We start from the raw sequence: 19,351 nt of genomic DNA, 5'->3' as shown, positions 1-19,351 counted from the left end.
CTAGTTCTATCTTGTAATGTTTTGCCCAGAGCAGGGCTTCCTTCTTCTGGGCATATTAGCATCCACCAAACATTCTTTAATAAACTCCCCATCATGTCATTTTTGTGATAGCTAGCCTTGACAACTACATTCCTGGATATGCAAAGCTTGGTGAAAAATCTCTTGTTGGTTATGCAGCTTTTCTAGCAAAAGTTCAAATGTCTTTCTCACTGTAAATCAGTCACGTTTTTTGCATTTCTCTCCGTGTTTAGTCTTTTAATTATGATTCAAACTGTAATCCTTAAACCCAAAAATCAGCTCTCCATAAACTTAGCCCACAGCTTTACTTCATACATGCTTTGAATTTCCTGTTAAAAACTCTACATTCTACATCAAGCTTTCTTTTTTTAAATGTGAGTTAGTTAACTTAGACTAACTTATATAAATTTAACTGTGGTCCTCAAAATAAAGCAACAAAAATCTCAAAAAACAGTAAACCTTTCTCTATTAGGGCGTTTGTTCACGGCTGAAATGGGACAAACTGCATATGCTTGAATCCTAATTTCCCATTGGCTGGATATGCAGAACAAATAAGGGTGATTGTACAATGCCTAGGTCTGCTTCATGACTTTTATAAAGAAGCAAATGTGAGTCACAAAGCACCCTGAATATGCAAATAGCCACCATGCCTTGCTGCTGGTGTAAATGCTATGGAGTTTCAACAGCGCAGAACAAATGTTCTGCAAGTAAAAATGACACTATGTGGTAATATATTTGCTGAAGGACTAATGTGACAAGGACCTTATTAAAAAGGTACAATTAATAGATATTGTGTTTAACATTTCAACGGAAAATCGGTGCCATTAAAATCCATTCCCAAAATTATTTGTGCGGGTGGACTCGATTTATGAACCAGCCTTTTGGTGTGTGTGTGTGTGTGTGTGTGTGTATGTGTGTTGGAACAACACTTACATTTATGCCAACAGTTACATTTACGCAAATGCAATGAGTCATAATGGAGTGACAGGATACAATACATTTACAGTCTCTACATCATAACTTGTGAATCATCTGCATACTTTGAGCCTGTCTGACTCACTGACATCACTGAATAAAAATAGTGATGATTTCTCACCTCTGTCTGTAAAAGGATTGGAATTATCTCCAAAGAATAATGTGTTGCCAAAAAGGAAAGGCTACAAAGGGAGATAAATTGAAGTTTTAGTAAGTAAAAGCAAGAACAAAAAGTTGCAAACATTCCTATTGATGATATAACTATAGTGCATCCATTATCTACCACTTAAAGGCTTCTGCCAGAATCCAGCATCAATCTTGTTTATTACTGTTCAATAGCACTGACCTTTTGATGACCAAAGTACGGCTTATGTACAAAAGCTTCTACCTGTGAGTGAATTGCAATCAATACCGGGGCAGCATTATGTTTCTATGCACTGTATGAAAAATCAGAGAGCAAGTCCAGACAGGGAAACGGAGACTATGAAAGCAGGGAGGAACCTGACAAAGCAGGACAAATGACTGACAGGAAGACTTGACAGGGGTAACTCTCAACTGGGGGATCCAATTCAACTCAAGTGTAATGCAGGTACCACCTGCGCATAAAGCAGATGCCAATCATTGACAAACAGACTGTTTATCTAGCTCTCAATAATGGAAACAAGGTAACAAGATTGAAATAAAAAAAAAGTACAAAAGCAGCACTCAGTCACTGGCTGCTGTGCAAGGAATGTTTAAAATACAGACAGACACAGACACCGAGACAAGTGGGCAGGGGAAGGTCAAGCACATTCATCTGCATCTGAGAAATGGTGTACAGGTAGAACCCGGTTGTTTGGCAGTGCCACGGTGTAGTCCCTCTAATTCCTCAAATGCCAAATGACTTTTGCCGCTCGCCCGAATCTGTCGCGATGTAATTTGTCTTCGACATCACGGCAACGTGTTTGTTTTGGTAACTATAAATCAAGCAGTCCTGTAATCTGATCATTACAAGACCCATCAGGACTAAAAATACAAACCAGCCATGCCTCTAACACTACAACAGTACTTTGCCTCCGTAGGATTTTGTTTCATGGTGACAGTTAGTTGAAATCTAACCCGCTTTGTGGGTAAACCTAGCCCTCTATGAAAGCTGAAAAGGGCAGGAGAGCATGTGCACTGGACAGCCATTATCCCAAAAGATGAATATGCAGATAGCGCTGCACTAACCGAGGAGAGTTCCAAGGTTTCAGGACAAGAGATACACGAGTTTAATTGAAAACATTTCAAGGAGCCCAAATTACTTTGGAGAGGCAAATTAAGAGTGAATTCTCAGTATTTAGGAGAAGTCCTCGATGCCATTTTCAATTTATTTGGCTAAGGGGCCATTTAGTCCTCCAGCATAAACAAATAAGCAGATGAAATGTCATGTTTCTCCCTGTTAAATTTTTCACAGAGACAGTCTACCCTTGTGTAGAGTTTAAAATTGGAGATTGTGCGGAAACAATCCATTTTTAAATTCCCTGCCAGACTGAGCCTCTTAGCCCACTCACATTCCCTGCCATTGGCGGTCAATAATCTGCCCAATGAGGAAACATTAGCTGTCATGTGAAAGACGAAGAGGAGGAGGTGGATAGGGTGAAGCTTGTAGAGGATGGGCGACTGAGTGATTTGCCTTACATACAGGCCATGAGATAAGCCTCTTGGTTTCCCCCTTGGCAGATAAAGTCCCCCACATTACAGTTATCACTGCAGACAGATTATAGACTCTACTCTCTCTGTAAGTACAGGATGACGGTGAATAGGCCTTCACTGTGCCACTACCATTATGAATGTTCCACTTGCACTGTTCTCCACTGCAATCAATCAAGTTTACAGCCAATTCGAGTTATTGCTTTCACTTGAATCTCTCTGAGTATTGACCTGGACTTTTCCTTCATCCCACAAGAGAACAAGCACTCACCTAATCTGCACATCATACAATCAGATGAATGGGAATGTACCATATGCTACAATATGTGATCTTCTTTGTTGTTCTGATTAAGTTAAGTCAACCCCACGTTGGAAAGGATGAAACAAACACACAAACTAATTGCAGACTATTTGCCAAATGGACAAATAGTTGATAGTCTCGTAGTTCTAGTCGCGTTCAGTAGCGTGGTCAGAGATCACAGGGACACGTATCAATCCACATTTCACATATGTCAAAGTGGACTGAAAAGGTTTAAGGCTCTGTTGCCCAGAAGCTGAGTTTGGCTTTGGTTAGCCCCAAATGGGATAGTCACCTGGGCTCACTCCTGAATAACCTATTTCCACACTGAAATGACTGATGAGGTGGGATAATGTAGCAGCAGCACAGAGTAGAGAGTGGAGCAGAGTGCAATGTATCAGGGGTTCGCCTATCGCTGGTTCTGCTCCAGGAGCGTCTTGGTTCATCTCTACAGCTCCCCAAAGACCCTGGGGAGGAGATTTAAGTGTGTCAAGGCTCTGTGTGCAAGGAGATGAGTTAGGGTTTCAAACACACAGTACCAAGACTCTAGCTCTGTCTGTAGTTCTCTCTCTCCTTCCCTTTCCAACCTGCATTTGCCTTCCCTGCTGTGCAAGCTCTCCTTCTTTTCCATACTCTATTAATCTCCACTCTTCACCATTCTTTCTCATTTCCACCAGATACCTCATCTTCCCCTCCCTCCTTCTCCGATATGGATGCTCCATGCAGGGATGACTTGTGGGCACATTAGAGGTAGTGGCAGGGGAGGATGATGGTGACTGATGTTACGTCTGTCAGTCATCACAGCCCTGACACAGATATGTCAGGTGGAGATACTGAGATCTTTGAAGTTCACTTGAACTCTGCAAAGTTACTTTCTGCAGGCAGAACATGTGTGGGTGTGCGCATGTGTGTACATGTGGATGTTTGCGATACAGGGTATGCACACACGCAGTAGGAGGTTTCTTTTTGACGAACATCTTTAGTCAATCTTTATTTTCACATCCTGACATATTACTGCAGTCATGACACATGCTTCCGCTTAAGCGTCACATCACATTTTGCCAAACCTCTTTAACAACGCAATTGAGTTTACAAAATGCATAAATAATTAAATGAAGGCCCAAAAACATGTGTGGTCCTGAAGGACTGCATGAAAAAAAGTGAACTGGTAGAAAATAAATGTAGCCAGTACATCATCTAGTCCCATGGGTTATGTCGTCAGATAATAAGATGGAAAAAATGAGAGCTGACAACAAAAGACAACCTGCTTGCTGTGAGTGCTCTCATCTAGGGCAGGGATAGCTCAGTAGGTAGAGTGGTGGCCCCATGATCGGAAGGTCGGGGGTTCGATTCCCCTGAACAACTACCCTGAGGTACCCCTGAGCAAGGTACCGTCCCTACACACTGCTCCCCGGGCGCCCAGTGGCTGCCCACTGCTTCACTGAGTGAATGGGTTAAATGCAGAGAGGGATTTTCCCCACGGGGACCAATAAAGTACACTTTCTTTCTTTCTTTCTTCTCAGTCAAGGAAGCTGCATTTAAATATTTGAAGGCAACATAACAATAAAAAGCTTTTTTAAATATGATAAAAGCCAAGCAGCAGACCCACAGAGAAAAGCTAGCTCTATAGATAAATGTTAAATGACCCATACAGTGTTCTCTGCGTGGGAAGAAATGAGACAATGAGCCACATTCATATAGCTGCAAAGCTCATGAAAGTATCTTCATCTGTCTCCTAGAGTTTGGTCGGGTTAGGCAGAGAAGCAGAGGTGAGGGTTTTCCAAAGTGTCTTTCATGCATAATATAAGCCCCTTTTGTTTATTAATGCCCAGCACTCCCACTAGAGACTGAAATACGTGGCGTGGACCCCACGTTGTCTGCTTTAATATTTGAAAGATAAATAATTAAAGTGGGCTGACATCAGTGCACCCTCTGCAGGTCTGGTTTCCTTGTCTTTGCTGTCTATAAAGCTAAGGCGTTGCCCCTGCCCATGACACACTCCCACTGATGCATCTATAGTGCTTTCATAAGTAAATCTATTACACACATTAAAGTAACCTTTAACCCCCCGCCCCATAAATGACTTCTACTCTTGATTTGTTTGTTTTTTTACAAGAAAGAGACTTATTGTTTCCATGTTTGGGTGGGCATATGGTTGTGGTAGAAAGCCAGTCAATGTACCTTGATAGAAAACTAATAGAAAATCTAGGCAGTATCACGTTTCCCACTTAAACAGGAGTATAATTAGGGTGTTTGTTTCATTGAAGGGAAACTTTTAAATTTCTTTATATGATATGTTAAAAAGGTATTTTGAAAAATAGCTGAAGTAGCAGATGTATCAATACAGTAGACTAGTTGACTTTCCTTCAAGTGTAAAATGTCATGTTTCCTGTTTAAATTTTTATTTGAACACTAATTACATAATTTTCTTCAGGTTTAACAAAAGTCAAATTCTACCTAAAAATGTGTCACAGCTGTCATGCAAAGGCAGTTAAGTCTTGTTGAATGTCTGCTCTCACAAGCTCTGACTAATTACCTATCAGTGCTCATTAGGATCTTACATTTATATAACGGGGTGTGCCACTCTGGCATCTATAGCTAAAACGATAGGGTAACAAAATTCCACAAGACATAGTTGAGCATGAAAAAATAACTTCAGATACCCTGAAAAGACAGCAAAAGATACACTTTTAGACATCGGCCAGCACATAGTTTTATACAAAAATGGAAGCCCAAACTGAAAAAAGCACTTCCCTGTATGACACTACATGTAAAAAAAAAGTTAAAAGCACATTATCTCAAAGTATGGCTGAAGATACAGTGAAAATATTGAGGGGAACAGTTAAATTAACCAAAGCAATGGTGGGCTCAACAGTGAGAAAATTGATTGTTGATTACATGCTTGCTGGATTTTTGGAAATTTTTTGGAAAGGTGTAGTCTGGCGCTTTTATGTGTTTCCTTTCAGCGTAGCTCAGGTGTTAAAAAAGGTGGGGGGCTGGGTGTGTGAAGGACAGAAAATGCCAAACCAGCTAGCTTATCTTAACTGGCCAGAACACCTGAGGCGTTCTTTCTGTTCCTCATCACGATGCGCATGTCCGTGCATGTGGTTGTGTGCCTTGGACTTCTTGTGGAGGCAGAATCATGAATACTAATAGTGTTCTCTGAAAGAGAAGGGCTGTGACTTGACTCTCAAAGGAGTGCGCTCAAATGAGTTCACAGATACACACACACACACACATTGCAACTGACCTCCCCCTGCAGCCCAGAGATAAAGTGGTGATTATCAAACATAGCAGCCTGTCATTAGCACAGTAACCAGTGATATAGGCCATTGGTGAAAGACAAGGACAGGGCTCGAGTCAAGAGGGCCACACACTGGGTGGTTCTCAGCAAGGATGGTGATTGGGCCTTTGGAATCAGAGGGCCAGTGAACCTGCTTGTCCAGGATAGGACAGATGAAGGGGTGTATGCAGCAGCTGACCTCATCGGTATGCATGTATGGTCAAGGCAAACAAATCTTAGCACACAGAGGACTACAAAGAGTGAGTGTTCTTTTGGGGAAAGTGGACCGCGTCGTGCAGAAATTATAGCTCTAAAAGAAGAGAAGGCACCAAGGGAAACAGAGTTTTGAAATCTTGCCGGATGATAAGTCTAACAGATAACGGTAATGTAGAATTATGATCTAGTGACTGGACAGAAAGAGACAAATATATTTAAAATTTAAAAAATGATGAAAACCAAGACTGATACTAGAATTCTAATGGTTATGATATATTATACTAATTAAAAAAGTAAAGCTATGATAAATATAGCAATTAAATTTATATAAGCAGGTCATAATGTGTGACTCTTTAATACATCAATTACTTCAAGGGCACTATATGTGTGTGTGACTGGTTGTATGAGTATTAGAGAAGAAAAGCACTACATCAGTAGCAGTCGATTTACCGTTCTCGAAGTTTTTATCCTTCTTCCTGATGTGGATGTCCCGTGGGATTGCCATATCTATCACAGCTTCCGTTTCTGCTCTTTTTCAACCACCACTATGTCTGGTTGGTTGGCCAGAACCTGCATGTCTGTCTGGAACTTGAAGTCCCACAGGACCTCAACTACCTTTGGTGGTGTCTCCCATGGAGACTTCTAGTCCATATGCTCACAGCTATACACAACCCCCACCACTTGGTTGTGTCTGTCTTCTGGAGAAATTCAGGATTCTTCATGTTTCCTCAAAGACTAAGGAACTGGTTGTGGACTTCGGGAGGTCTAGAGCAGGTCCACTGCCGGTTCAGATAGAGGGGGAGGAGGTGGAGGTGGTCAACAAGTACAAGTACCTCGGGCTGTGGGTGGACAATAAACTGGACTGGTCATGCAACACAGAGCACCTGTATAAAAAAGCCCAAAGCCAACTGTACTTCCTCAGGAGGCTGAGGTCTTTTAACATCTGCAGGAAGCTCCTGAGGATGTTTTACCAGTCAGTGGTTGCTGGAGTACTTTTCTATGCTGTGGTGTGCTGGGGGAGCAGCACAGCAAAGAGGGACTCATCCAGGCTGGAGAAACTGATCAGGAAGGCTGGCTCTGTGGTCGGCATGAAGCTGGACACTCTGGTGACAGTGGCAGAGAAAAGGACATTAAAGAAACTGATGGACATTATGGACAATGCCAGGCATCCTCTGCACACGGCCATTAACAACCAGAAGAGTCTGTTCAGTGACAGGTTGCTTCTCCCCAAGACAAGAACTAACAGACTTAAAAACTCCTTTGTCCCACACGCCATCAGACTGTATATATATATATATATATATATATATATATATATATATATATATATATATATATATATATATATATATATATATAACAGTTCTGTAACTGTAACTTCGGTCGTTGCTGTGCTTTTTTTGGAAGTCGAATTTCCCAGAGGAACCCACCCGAGGGATTAATAAAGTTCTATCTTATCTTATCTTATCTTATCTTATCTTAACTGTGGCTCTAACAGAACTCTGTGCATTGTTTTTAGTTTTGTTGTCAGTGGCATCTACCTCCTCCTGTGGCTGGCTTATTATTCCAGCTGGGTATCTGATGACCAACAGAGCGTATGCATTGATGCCTTGGATCATACTCCTACCATTCAGCTGGTTTCTCAGCACCTGTCTTACCTTCTGGAGGTATTTAGCTGCAGCTGATCTTTGTGTATCTTTATGCCATAATCAACGCTGCCCTGGAGAAAACAATGTGTTTTCTTTTGCTGGAAAGGTTGCATGTTTAACCATAAAAGAAAATAAGTCTGTGACATATGCTTCTCACAATACACACACACACACACACACTATAACCACAGGCGAGGTTGAAAGGCCCAGGTGATGTGGAGCAGTTGTAATTATGGTCCTGTCTAAACTACAAATTATAAGATGGCTTGGGGTGATTGAGGTTAAGTTTTCATTTCCTGCCTACATTCCATTTATGTTCCTACAAATACACCTGAGGTTGAGTCTGACCTCATTTCCAAGATGACCGTTATGAAGTGCAGGTAAAGAAATAAATGATCCTGATCATTACTGAAATTTAGCCAGAATTTAGAGAGATTCTATAGTGTTTATATAAACTTGTAAGTGTACATAAGCACTAATGAAAATAATATTCAAGTTCCATCTTTCTCCACACACTGTTGACAGATGTGAATTTGAAGGACTGAGCCTTGTCAAGGCTATTTCTTTTTAAAATTTCACCACAGATTTTCAGCTGGATTGAGATCCACCAATGCATTTACTATTGAGGTAAAAACGAATGTCTCCTGTCCTTTCCCTTGCATGCAACCCTATCCCATAAGTGACTGGGGAGATTTGCTGGTTTTCTTTAGCAAATTCAAATGAAAGATTCCAAAATGCTTCATTGAAATGCTAGCAGACCAAAGTTAAAGCATAATCTCCTTAGCCAGTGCACATCTGTGATTCATGATATTCATCAATGGCTGCTCCTCTTTAGCTCACTTTAACTTTGAGTTCTCCTGTTAAGGTGCTGGTTTCTTTTGGGTTTTCTGTATGTAAATCCCTGTTCTTATAGCTTTGTGTCACAAACACTGCCTCTCGCTCTACCCATTAGTTATTCTATTAGACTGGTGCATGACTGCAGATGCGGCACCAGGAATGCAGGAATGATTGTGACCTATGGTCACAAGCTCCGAGTAGTGACCAAAAGACCAATTATGTAAAGAAAAAAAAACAAAAAAAACCAAAAACAGAAATGAGCTTTAGCCAAAGGATGTCTGAGATCTAATTTAGACACAGCTTGGCCATTTGGGAGGACCTCAAAGTAACCCAGTAATCCACTACATCAAAAGGTTCAGGTTGTTTTGACTGCTTAGGAGGTCCAGATCCAGAACATGCTGGACACACTGCATCTCTTGGCTGGCTTGGGAAGGCCTAAGTGTCCCCCCTGAATAGCTGAAGCAGGAAGTGCCAGGAAAAAGGGAGGTTTGGGTTTGTTTACTTAAACTGCTTCCCCGATTACCCAGCAATGGTTGGATGGGTTCTATCGTTTTGTTTGTACTTGCTCCATATTTTGAAAAATTCTGACTGGGAGTAGCCAACATCTTTTGCCACCCTCCTATTGTATTTTTTATTTAGGAACTGGATGATCCTTTCCAGTATGTCAACTGGTTGACAACTTGTTGAAGCCACGCTTTCTTTCAATCAGCCTGTTTCAAAAGCTTCAGTTCAGCAGACTATTTTACTTTTTTTTTTGTTAGTGCAGGTATTTGTTTTCACAAAGTGATTACATAATATTTTTAAGCAAAACGGACTGATTTTATTTATATCATATGATGGCTTTGACCTGTGGTCTTCTCCTTTTTAGATACGTTTCTACATTTTAACTTATTTTTTATTTTTATTTTAGATTTGTCTAGTCACAGGACATTTTTCCCCTTGCATTAGTTCTTCCTAAATAAGCTGAATCCCAGAAAAGGTGGTGACTTCTGGAATCTGTTTATTTGTCTTGTCCTTTTTGAGGGTGGCATTTTAACTTGCATTTCTGAATACATCAATGAAGTGCTTTCACTTCCACATCATAATGTAGTTTATATTTTTAAAGCAGTGCCACGTGATATTTTTGAATAATTTCATATTCAGATGTCTGCTCACTTCTGTTCTAAACTGTATTTCTTAAACAAAATGAACATTTATTATTTTCTCCTTTGCCTTTGTAGTATTGGCAATGAAAAATGGGCTTTATTTGAATAGTAAATTAAATATAATTTGTAAGTCATTTTGTCACATCCCCAGTTTTTCAAAAACAGGGTAACACGTATACAACCAGCACACTTCTGGAGACACTCAGTGAATAGATTCCACTGATCTACACAGAAGTCGTATGTCTTGGAGGCTCCCCAAACACATCAAAGACAGAAATGGGCTTTTTAATCCCCTGAGTCCTATGCACCGAAGTGTTCAGGCGTGGACTACCCTGCATGGTAAACATTTTCTTTGTCACCAATCCAAAGTCATACAAAGTGTGCATAAGGGTGTGACTGCCGGCAAGCACAGGTGAGAGCCGGTAGACGTGACAACAAAACCATGGTCATGCCACTGGTGCACATCAATGATGATCACACATGTAAATAGGCTCTGGGCAAGCCTTATTGGCTTTTATTTGCAATGACACAGGATGTCAATACCTCAGTGCAATCACTCCCTAATTCCAGTCCTAGCGTATTCACACTTGTCGTTAAAAAGTATTGTAAATGAAACATATTAATTCAGCCTCATATAGTTTTTGTACTTATAAATCATAATTTCCCTATCTAATTCAGATACTGAGTAAACAATGTATATGTGTAGGGGTCACTTAACAGGCATATAGGCCAGCAGAGCATTTCAACCTGTGCCCTTCACCTAGTCTAGTCTGGGGTTAAAGGCAGCTGATTTGGTTGTGGTCAGCAGAAAATCAGAATATAAAAGTTTCTCAGTACATAGAAGCAAAAAGCAAAGTAAAAGCTTCTGCATCAAACACAGTGGACCATCTATCATCAGCAAATGACATAGTGCCCCAAATCATCACAGACCACAGAAATTTCACAACTGAACTTTAAACACTCTACTTTTCTGCTAGACTCCAAGACGCTGATTTCCAAATGAAATATCAAATTTACTTTCACCCGATAAAGAGAATTTTGGACCAGTCCTTTTTTCTTTCTTTCTGGCTCAGGTAATATGTTTGATACTTTCTCTGGTTTAGAAGACTGATGATCAGTGATCATCATCTGGACAACAGTCAAGAGTCAAGTCAGCAGCCAAGACTGAGAGGCACAGAGTATTTACACAGGTTGAACATTAATTTACTCAAAGAAAAATGAAATTTTAAAATAATTTCAGATGCCAGAATTCTGATTTTGATAAACTGTAGTCCATAATCATCAAAATTGAAATGAAAAAAGGCTTTTAAATGTTAAAATTTTACTAAATGTTAAGGTTTACATTTTTAAATGTAATTATGAAAAAAATATTATAAATAATAATAAGAATATATATATATATATATATATATATATATATATATATATATATATATATATATATATATATAATATTTAAAAAAATGACATTAACAAATTGCCATATATGGTATTGCAAGATACATGTAGTGTAAGACTGGTGTTCTGTAGCATTATAATGACAAAGCAGGAAGAGAACATCAGATAGTGCTTGAGCCTTGAGTCTTATGGACCTGATATGCTAAAACCCAGAGCTCGGCACAGGGCCACACTGACAGTGTAATGAATTGTAGGTGCCTACTTTCCTACTAGATGGAAGTAGCTTGGCAGTTGTTTGGCATACACCATTCCAGGGAGATAGAAAGCTCCTGCAGAGTTTTGGTGCCAACTTAAGATCTGATCGAGATGATGTTAGTGAGCGAATACATGAGTGACGGGAAAGGGTCCGCTGCAGCGTTGCGACAATGACATCCAGTTGAGAAACTGCCTACTGAAAGTGCTCTGAAGCAAGTGGGCTCTTATCACTGAGTGGGGTATTAGCTCTAGTAATAAGCTGTGGCACTTAGTTGACAATATGTGGAGAGCTGGCATTTCAGACAAGGACTTGATATGCCAGGCTCGAATGGAAGTATTTATAATGGCGACTGTATTTGACTCCCCACACGAAAGGAGTGTTCTAATGTGTGTGTGCTGTCTTGTAGTGGATAATGAAAATGCTGAAAGTGCGATACTAAAAACAACACAAACCAAATGAGAAGCAGCAGTGTTTGCTGTGTAGGCGTGCATTAGTAACTGCTACAGCATACTGCTAGGGAGAAAAAAGAACAACAAATACAACCAACCAGTGAACCAAATAATGTCCCCATCTTGCTTTAGCAGCTATTCCGCTCAATGTGTACTTTTTTTCCCCTTTTTTTTTAAATAAAATACATCACAGTAAAACTTCCAGCACACGAGAACAAACACACAAGACCAATAGACCTATAAAGTGTGAGTTGAGCTCCCAGCCTGAGCTCTAAGTTTGCTATGGAAATGTAGTCTTTCCTTTTCACAGGGCGAACAGACCATATCTCTGGCAGACCAATATTCTTTGACAGCCATAAATCCACAGGAAGAGAGCCAGAGAACATTTTTATGTTAATTATGTCAATTTAAATAGCTTAGCAACTGAAGTTTTTAAAGGGGCAATCCAATTATCTAAGCTAGAAGGAAGAGAAGGCAGGAAAATGAAGAAAAGACACCAGCTGAAACTGTCATTTTAGAAGAAAAACTGCCTGTTACTCAGTAGTCAAAAAAATGGGGATGCATTGGGATGAAACACTATATTTTAGCAACGTCACTGAGGGAAAAATGATTCAGGTTCTTCTTCAAATACTCCATGTAATATGACACCAATTACATCACAATAAAACTGAATATAAATCCAAAGCATCAATAACCTAAATCTTAATTGTATTTAAACCCAAAAAAGAACCACCTAAACTTTATCAATATGTGCCTCTCTTCTTTTTATTGAGTAGAACATGTCTAAAAGTCAGCCAATACTTAAAATTCAAGTCAAGTCAGTGCACTTAATGGGAAATCTTATTTGTCGTTTGATCGCCCTGTGCTTTAATTCGGTTTGCAGCTATACTGAGAAAGCGAGAAGGGCAGTAATTAGTAAGAGAAACTGGTTTACAGAAAGATCCAGGGTTGTTGGGAGAACCAACTAGAAGAAAATTGAAAGACACGTGTGTGAACACGGTGAGGAATCAATAAACACTATTAGTATCTCTTGTCAAAGTAATGTATGTACAGCGCTTTGAGAAACAACAAGGAAAATATATTCACGGAAAAGAAGAGAAGTAACATTGCAGTGGAAAAGGCTGTGGCTGACAAACATCAAAGGAATCATCAGTGTGAAACTCTGTCTTGTCCCTGACAGCTTAGGCTAAGAACACCACGGCAACTGATGCACCATAGAGCACTGAGCCAAAGACATATACTGTGGAAAGTAGGACAAAATAAGGAGTGCTCAAGCAATTATCAGTGGATTTTCTCAAGTACACAATGTACTATGACAATCGGCATACGGAACTTAGCATTTCCACAACCACTTAAGGCCACTCTCCTTTAGTGGCTGCCATCACATGTCAACATTTACACTACAGGTTGTGATTAGATAAATTGGCCACAGTTCAATAAATCAGCAGACCCAAGATGGGTGCTGGATTTGAAAGACAAGTAGCAGAATACAGTTGGCTGGGGATGTGCTGAAAAAACAAAAAACAAATCCAGCATGAAAAAGCTTCTAGACATTTTATCCACCAACTCAGGGACATGAATTCACCCACTGGCCTATGGGGAGCTGAAGCAATGAGACTGGAAGCCCAGGCTTGGTTCCACTCATCTTTCCTCAGATGACAGGAATCAATGGAGGGATAAACCAATACCCTGTGCGGGTTTGTTTTCTCAGCTTGGAACTCATTACAAGCGTAATTCAACCTCTTGAAGAGAAATTCCTTAAGGTATAAAAATGCACTTTTTGGGATGGCTCAGGAAAATCACTGATTAACATTTGACTGATAGTTTTTAGAAGTGTTGAGAGGGCAGTAATTAGTAACAGAAAGAGAATGATCTTACCATGGCCCCCACGTGTAAGAAAGGGCATCCGGTTGATGGCAATGGGCACAGTGCCATGCTTGTTGTGGAAGTGGTGGACATGGTGGGTGGTACTGAGGGAAGAAGAGACTCGTGCGGCCACGGCTGGGCACGGGAAAACTAGCAGTGCCAGAGAGAGCACCAGCCTAAACAGGAATGCTGGACTAGCCCACACCACAGGTGATGCCGCACTTGGCCTGGATACCATTAGTAACCCTCCATCCACCTCCACTTCCACCTCCTGTTCCATAGGGGTGGGGCCTGAAAGGATTGTAAGGCCCCTCCCCCTCATACGACACACACAGGAAGTGAACATCTTAAATGAATCCTGGGCCCATGATCCCCAGCCTTCCAGCCCGGGGAGGAAAGGAAAATTCAGAATAAAAATATAAGCCAAAAAAAAAAAAAAAAAAAGATCCCGGTTTGAAAATCCCAAAAACAATTGGAATTAAAAACAGAAAAAAAAGACAAAATCCTTCCTGAAATGAAAGAACCCCAAGAATTCTCCAACAGTCTAGTGCTGATATCCAAATGCGTCTGACTTGATCCTTGAGAACCACAACAACTCCGACTCCTCTCCCAAAACACTTAAACCTTTTGATAATAAACTTAACCTATTTTGTTTAAAGAACAACCTAAATCCATTAACCAAAGCTTAGCAGCACTGATTTAGTGAACAAAAGACTCCATTTTAGCTCCTTGAAAAATGTCTTGTGTACAGCTCTTTGAGTTAATTGTTTGATAGGGTTTCCTTTGCCTTGGGGAGAGCTTCAGAGGGCTTCTCCACCCATAATCCAAGCCTGCATCACAAAGAAAAAGACTCATTCCATCCCATCTGAGCTTTTAGGAACCAACATAGAAGACCAGAAGAGCAGGCGAATGAAAAAAAGATACATAGAAGTAAAATCAGAGTGCAAACTGGAGAGGCAAAAAATAAGAGCAGAGACAAGGGTGCTGCGATGAAGGAGCAGCCAAATCCTGTTTTGGGGCTTCGAATCCCTGAAAGAGCTCTGAATCCTTTCAGTCTGCAGCTGAAATCAGAAAAACAAGGGATGAATAAAGAGAATAAATGACTGGATAGTAAAAAAAAATTTAAAAAAGGGATGTCGACAAGAGGGCAAAACGATTGGCTATTTCCAAGTGCGACGTTGCTGAATTTCTCTCCTTTTTTCTGACAAACAAATCAATATGGGTCATGGAATGCAGAGCAGGACCAAGAAAGACACCTTAACAGGATTAAACCACAACCAAAGCATCAGAGAGGTTGATGTTCAGTTCAACATAACATGCTCCTAATCCTTGGACTTGTGACCACGCTCCGTCCTACTTCTGACTGCTCTTCAACCTTGGAGGATAAAATTCCGTTTCTCTGCCCCTTTAAACAGTGCTCTCCAGGGTGGGAAGCAGATTAGAAGCAGCCACTGGTCCTCTCAATAGAGCTCCGACACAAGGTGCAGCAGCTGGCTTGCTGAGAGAGTCTGGTGATGATGCTGCTGCTACTGCCTCTGCTGTGAAATTCATGCTAATTGAATCAGAAGCTGCAGCAACGAGCGCATCCTTCCTGCCCGCACAGTTCTCCCGTCTCTTTTTCCTGCTATCGAGTCAGCCAATCCCCCCCCCCCCCAGCGGCACGCGCGCACAGCTCCGTGCTGGGCAGGGCAAAAATCAAGAGTCAGGGGCAGAAATAATGCTGGAAGGGAGGGAAAGGTGGACACACTCGAATCCTTTGAACGCACAGACGGTGACTATGATACATAGAGCGGAGCAGACACAGTGAGAGAGTGTTTGTGCGTCTGGTTGAAGCAGAGAGAGAGAGAGAGAGAGATGGAGAGAGAGAGAGGCAGTGGGAGGGGAATGACTGGAGAGAATTGAAGGAGGAGAGCACGCACGCAGGAAGGATGGGAGGCACGCATGGATGTTGTTTGCACACACATACAGGCGCCGGTGACTTTTAAAGCAACGCCAGCAAGCACATCGGCTGAAGTATGCATGGCCAGAACAAGGTATATAAATCCACAAGTGACAATAAAGACTGATACAACTTCATACACGCAGATAAACCTCTCTGAAATCAACGTTCCTTTTATAACTGCACCTCAGTTTATCCCTCTGCACATTACTTTTCATTTCTATACACCATGTACTCACTTTCAGCTATTCATGTCAAAATGAGGGCAGGGTATGTACTGTGGAAGGGGGGAGAGTGACAGGTGGGGATGTTAAGACAACATGACAGTAAGTGAAGTGGGTGGAACAAAAGGACTCAATATAATGAGGATGAAAAAGATGGGAGCAGAGTACAAAGAAATGTTTACTGCAAGAGGAGAGGCAGTATGAATAAAACAGGGATAGAGGGATACAGCAAGAAGAGAGAAATTTCAGGAGATTGTGTATCAGATAAATCATGGCCAATAGAGAGTGCAGTTAGGACATGAGCTCAGTGCAAGAGACAAGAGGCAAAATAATAGCCAAGATGGGGAAAAGGCAGCGCAGGTCTTTTGCAGTGATGAAGAGAACTAATTTTCTCCCTCGGTCCGAGGAACATGTCCTGATCTTGCAGAAAGAATGAACTGCTGAACTCAGAGGAAGAAACCACACTCTGCTCAAACTCATGAACTTCTTCACCAACTTTCGATTTCCCTCTTGTTTTTGGGAGGACGGGTGCTTAGCCAGACTCTCTCTGCACCCAGAGGGTGACAAAACAGGACTCCGTGTTACACTGATATAGCGCTGATAGCTGTTACACAACTACTATACTGCACAAAATCTGGCTTAAAATACTGCAGAGTTTCCTGAGAAACTTTCTGTAGTGGGACAAAAATAAGCTAAAATTATACCTCATAAACTTCCCTCACCATAAACATGAAGGAAGACACTGAGTGAAAAGCTTTTTGGCCAGACAAGTTAATGGTTGTCTGAACAAAACCATAAAGTGAAGGTTGTCTCTTTGAAATGTCACACATGTATTAAATAATGAAGCTGGTGGCCTTCAGCTTCATTATTTAATGAATGGCCCTACTTTATTCGGCCTGTTCAGCTAAAGTGAATGCAGGTATGCTGCTTACCGTATTCTGCTACTGTCTCGACATCCAGCCTATTAAACGTCAATGTGCTTAACCACATAACTTCAGTATCTACCATCATTATCTCACTAAACAACTGAACAATGCTGACATAACCTGGCAGGTTATTTGATTTTATTGTTTACCAATATTATCTTGATCATATGAAGCCAAATCAACATTTTGTACCTCCAAGTGTCAAAGAACACAAATAATACAGTAATGTCACTACTTCTTATTCCTGTTATTGAGAGAATACACAAACTGGCTCCTACTAAGTTGTGGACCAGTCTCAGTGTCCATTGTCCACGTGTTGGAAACGCTTTCTAGATGCGAAGAAGTATTTGAATGTTTTTCCTTTGTTGGTGAAAAAGACGAGGACAACATGAGAGTAAAATGCAACACTACCGCAGGATGATTAGTGCCTTTACACTACAAAGAACATACGAAAAAGCTTCTGCAAGCTAAGCACAGAAGCTCTACAACACTGATTGGGAGACTGATACATCCAAAGGTTAATGCACAATTAGCTACATCCTTTCTGGAAAGAAAATGAATGGCAAGTAAACTGACTCTGATAAATCACATCTGGCAGTATGAAATGCTGTCAAGTAAAGGCTCAGTGACATCAGAGTAAAAATAGCAACCTCTATGCAACCAAGAAAAAGAAAAATCCACTATTGTTTTGTTTTGTGACCAACTGCAAGTAGCTGCAGTGACCAGCTGACTGCCCAGAGGTAAACCACACCCTCAAACTCTAAGCAATCGCTTTTGATTGCAAGGTGACTGCATAGGTCGCCTGTTGGGAGGCAATCTTTCTCCAAACAATCACGGTCCAATTCAGACTGACTGCAATCACCATGAGACAGATTGGTGAAGGTTTGCAAATAACTGTGAACAAATCAGACAGAGTGTCAACACACTGCAATCGATTTGATTGATTGACATCAAATAGGCCATTCATGCTTGAAAACTCTCCAATACAGCTGAATTAAAACAATTCTGCAAGGAAAAGTGGGGCAAGACTAATTGCTAGTTATCGCAAAGGCTTGATTGTAATTCTTGGTGCCAAGCATGGAACAAACAGTTATTGAGTTTAGGAGGTAATTACTTTTTCACATAGGGTCATAGTAGGTTTAAATAGCTTTTTAGAGTCTTTTATTTTGTAATACAACAAATTCATTTAAAAGTAATGTAGAAAACTGCCACAAACTCACTTCATTTATATGACATCAGCTTTGCTCTAAAATAGTCAGTGCACCGAATAGTAAACATAAATGAGCAAATATATAACATTTAAGCTTGTTACACCATATGAAACACTTTAGCTAATCTCTTTCCTGCTGCACACCTGGAACTTTCCATGCAAGGCCACATGGAACAACACAGGTAAAAGCAGACAAACAAGTTGTTTTTGTACAATTTCCCTCCCTTTTTTTTTTGCTGTCTTTAAGGGTACTGCATGTCAAACAAATGCATGTCTTGAAAGTATAAAAATTAATTTTAAGTTGTGGCTATAAAATCATCCACAACAACGAAAGAAAGTGGCAATGCTTAGAGCAGTCAAAAAACAGAGGGAAAATGTGAAAAGGTCAATAAGAAGCACAAATTAAACAGGAAATGTATGTCTATAATATACCAATTTGACAATTACCACTTCTACGTGAACCTTGTTTAAAAGCAAATTCAAAGGTATGGAGGAAGTGTTGTGGTTTATTACGAGACTGTCACTGAAACTATAGATGTTTCCTTCAGAGGACGGCGTGTGGACTGGGAACTCATTATGATGAAAAACACAGAGGACTGCCAACACCTGCTGCTGCACTCCCCTCCGGCACAGAAAAAAAAACAAAAAAACAAGGAATACAGAACACAAAAATACACACAGGTGAACAATCACTCCAGACACACATGCATGCATACTAATTGTATTACACACACACACAGTCATCATGTCAGTGATACTATTATGCACAGACACTCCTACAATCCCAGTGGCTAAAATATGTGTGCTTAAGATGCTGTACATGAAACAACACACTCTAAAATCCCTCGGGGCAAGTGAGGTCATAGGAGGAAGTGGGCTTAGTTTGCAGACAGATATGGGATCAAAGCCTCTATGCTACAGTCAAGTCCTGAGGAAACATTCTTGCCATTATGCACCTAATTAATTAGACCTCAAACACCGCTTGATGTTA

General features: G+C 40.7%; 1 protein-coding gene across 12 annotated transcripts in view; it reads right to left on the bottom strand.

Moving 5' to 3' along the window:
- Window positions 1–19,351, bottom strand: part of nrxn2b (neurexin 2b) — a 719,424-nt gene that overhangs the window by 197,619 nt on the left and 502,454 nt on the right. For 2 of the 12 annotated variants that reach the window (XM_012923522.3, XM_076881966.1), the window contains exon 1: window positions 14,074–15,865. The exons of the other annotated variants lie outside the window; for them this stretch is intronic. In XM_012923522.3, coding sequence (XP_012778976.1) covers window positions 14,074–14,407 — 334 coding nt within the window. In that variant the 5' untranslated portion in view covers window positions 14,408–15,865. Of the gene's footprint in view, window positions 1–14,073; window positions 15,866–19,351 lie in introns of those variants that run through there. 12 annotated transcript variants of the gene reach the window in all.

Source organism: Maylandia zebra, linkage group LG3 (assembly GCF_041146795.1).
Source record: "Maylandia zebra isolate NMK-2024a linkage group LG3, Mzebra_GT3a, whole genome shotgun sequence".
NCBI classification, from domain to species: Eukaryota; Metazoa; Chordata; class Actinopteri; order Cichliformes; family Cichlidae; genus Maylandia; species Maylandia zebra.
This window is presented reverse-complemented; position numbering and strand designations above follow the sequence as displayed.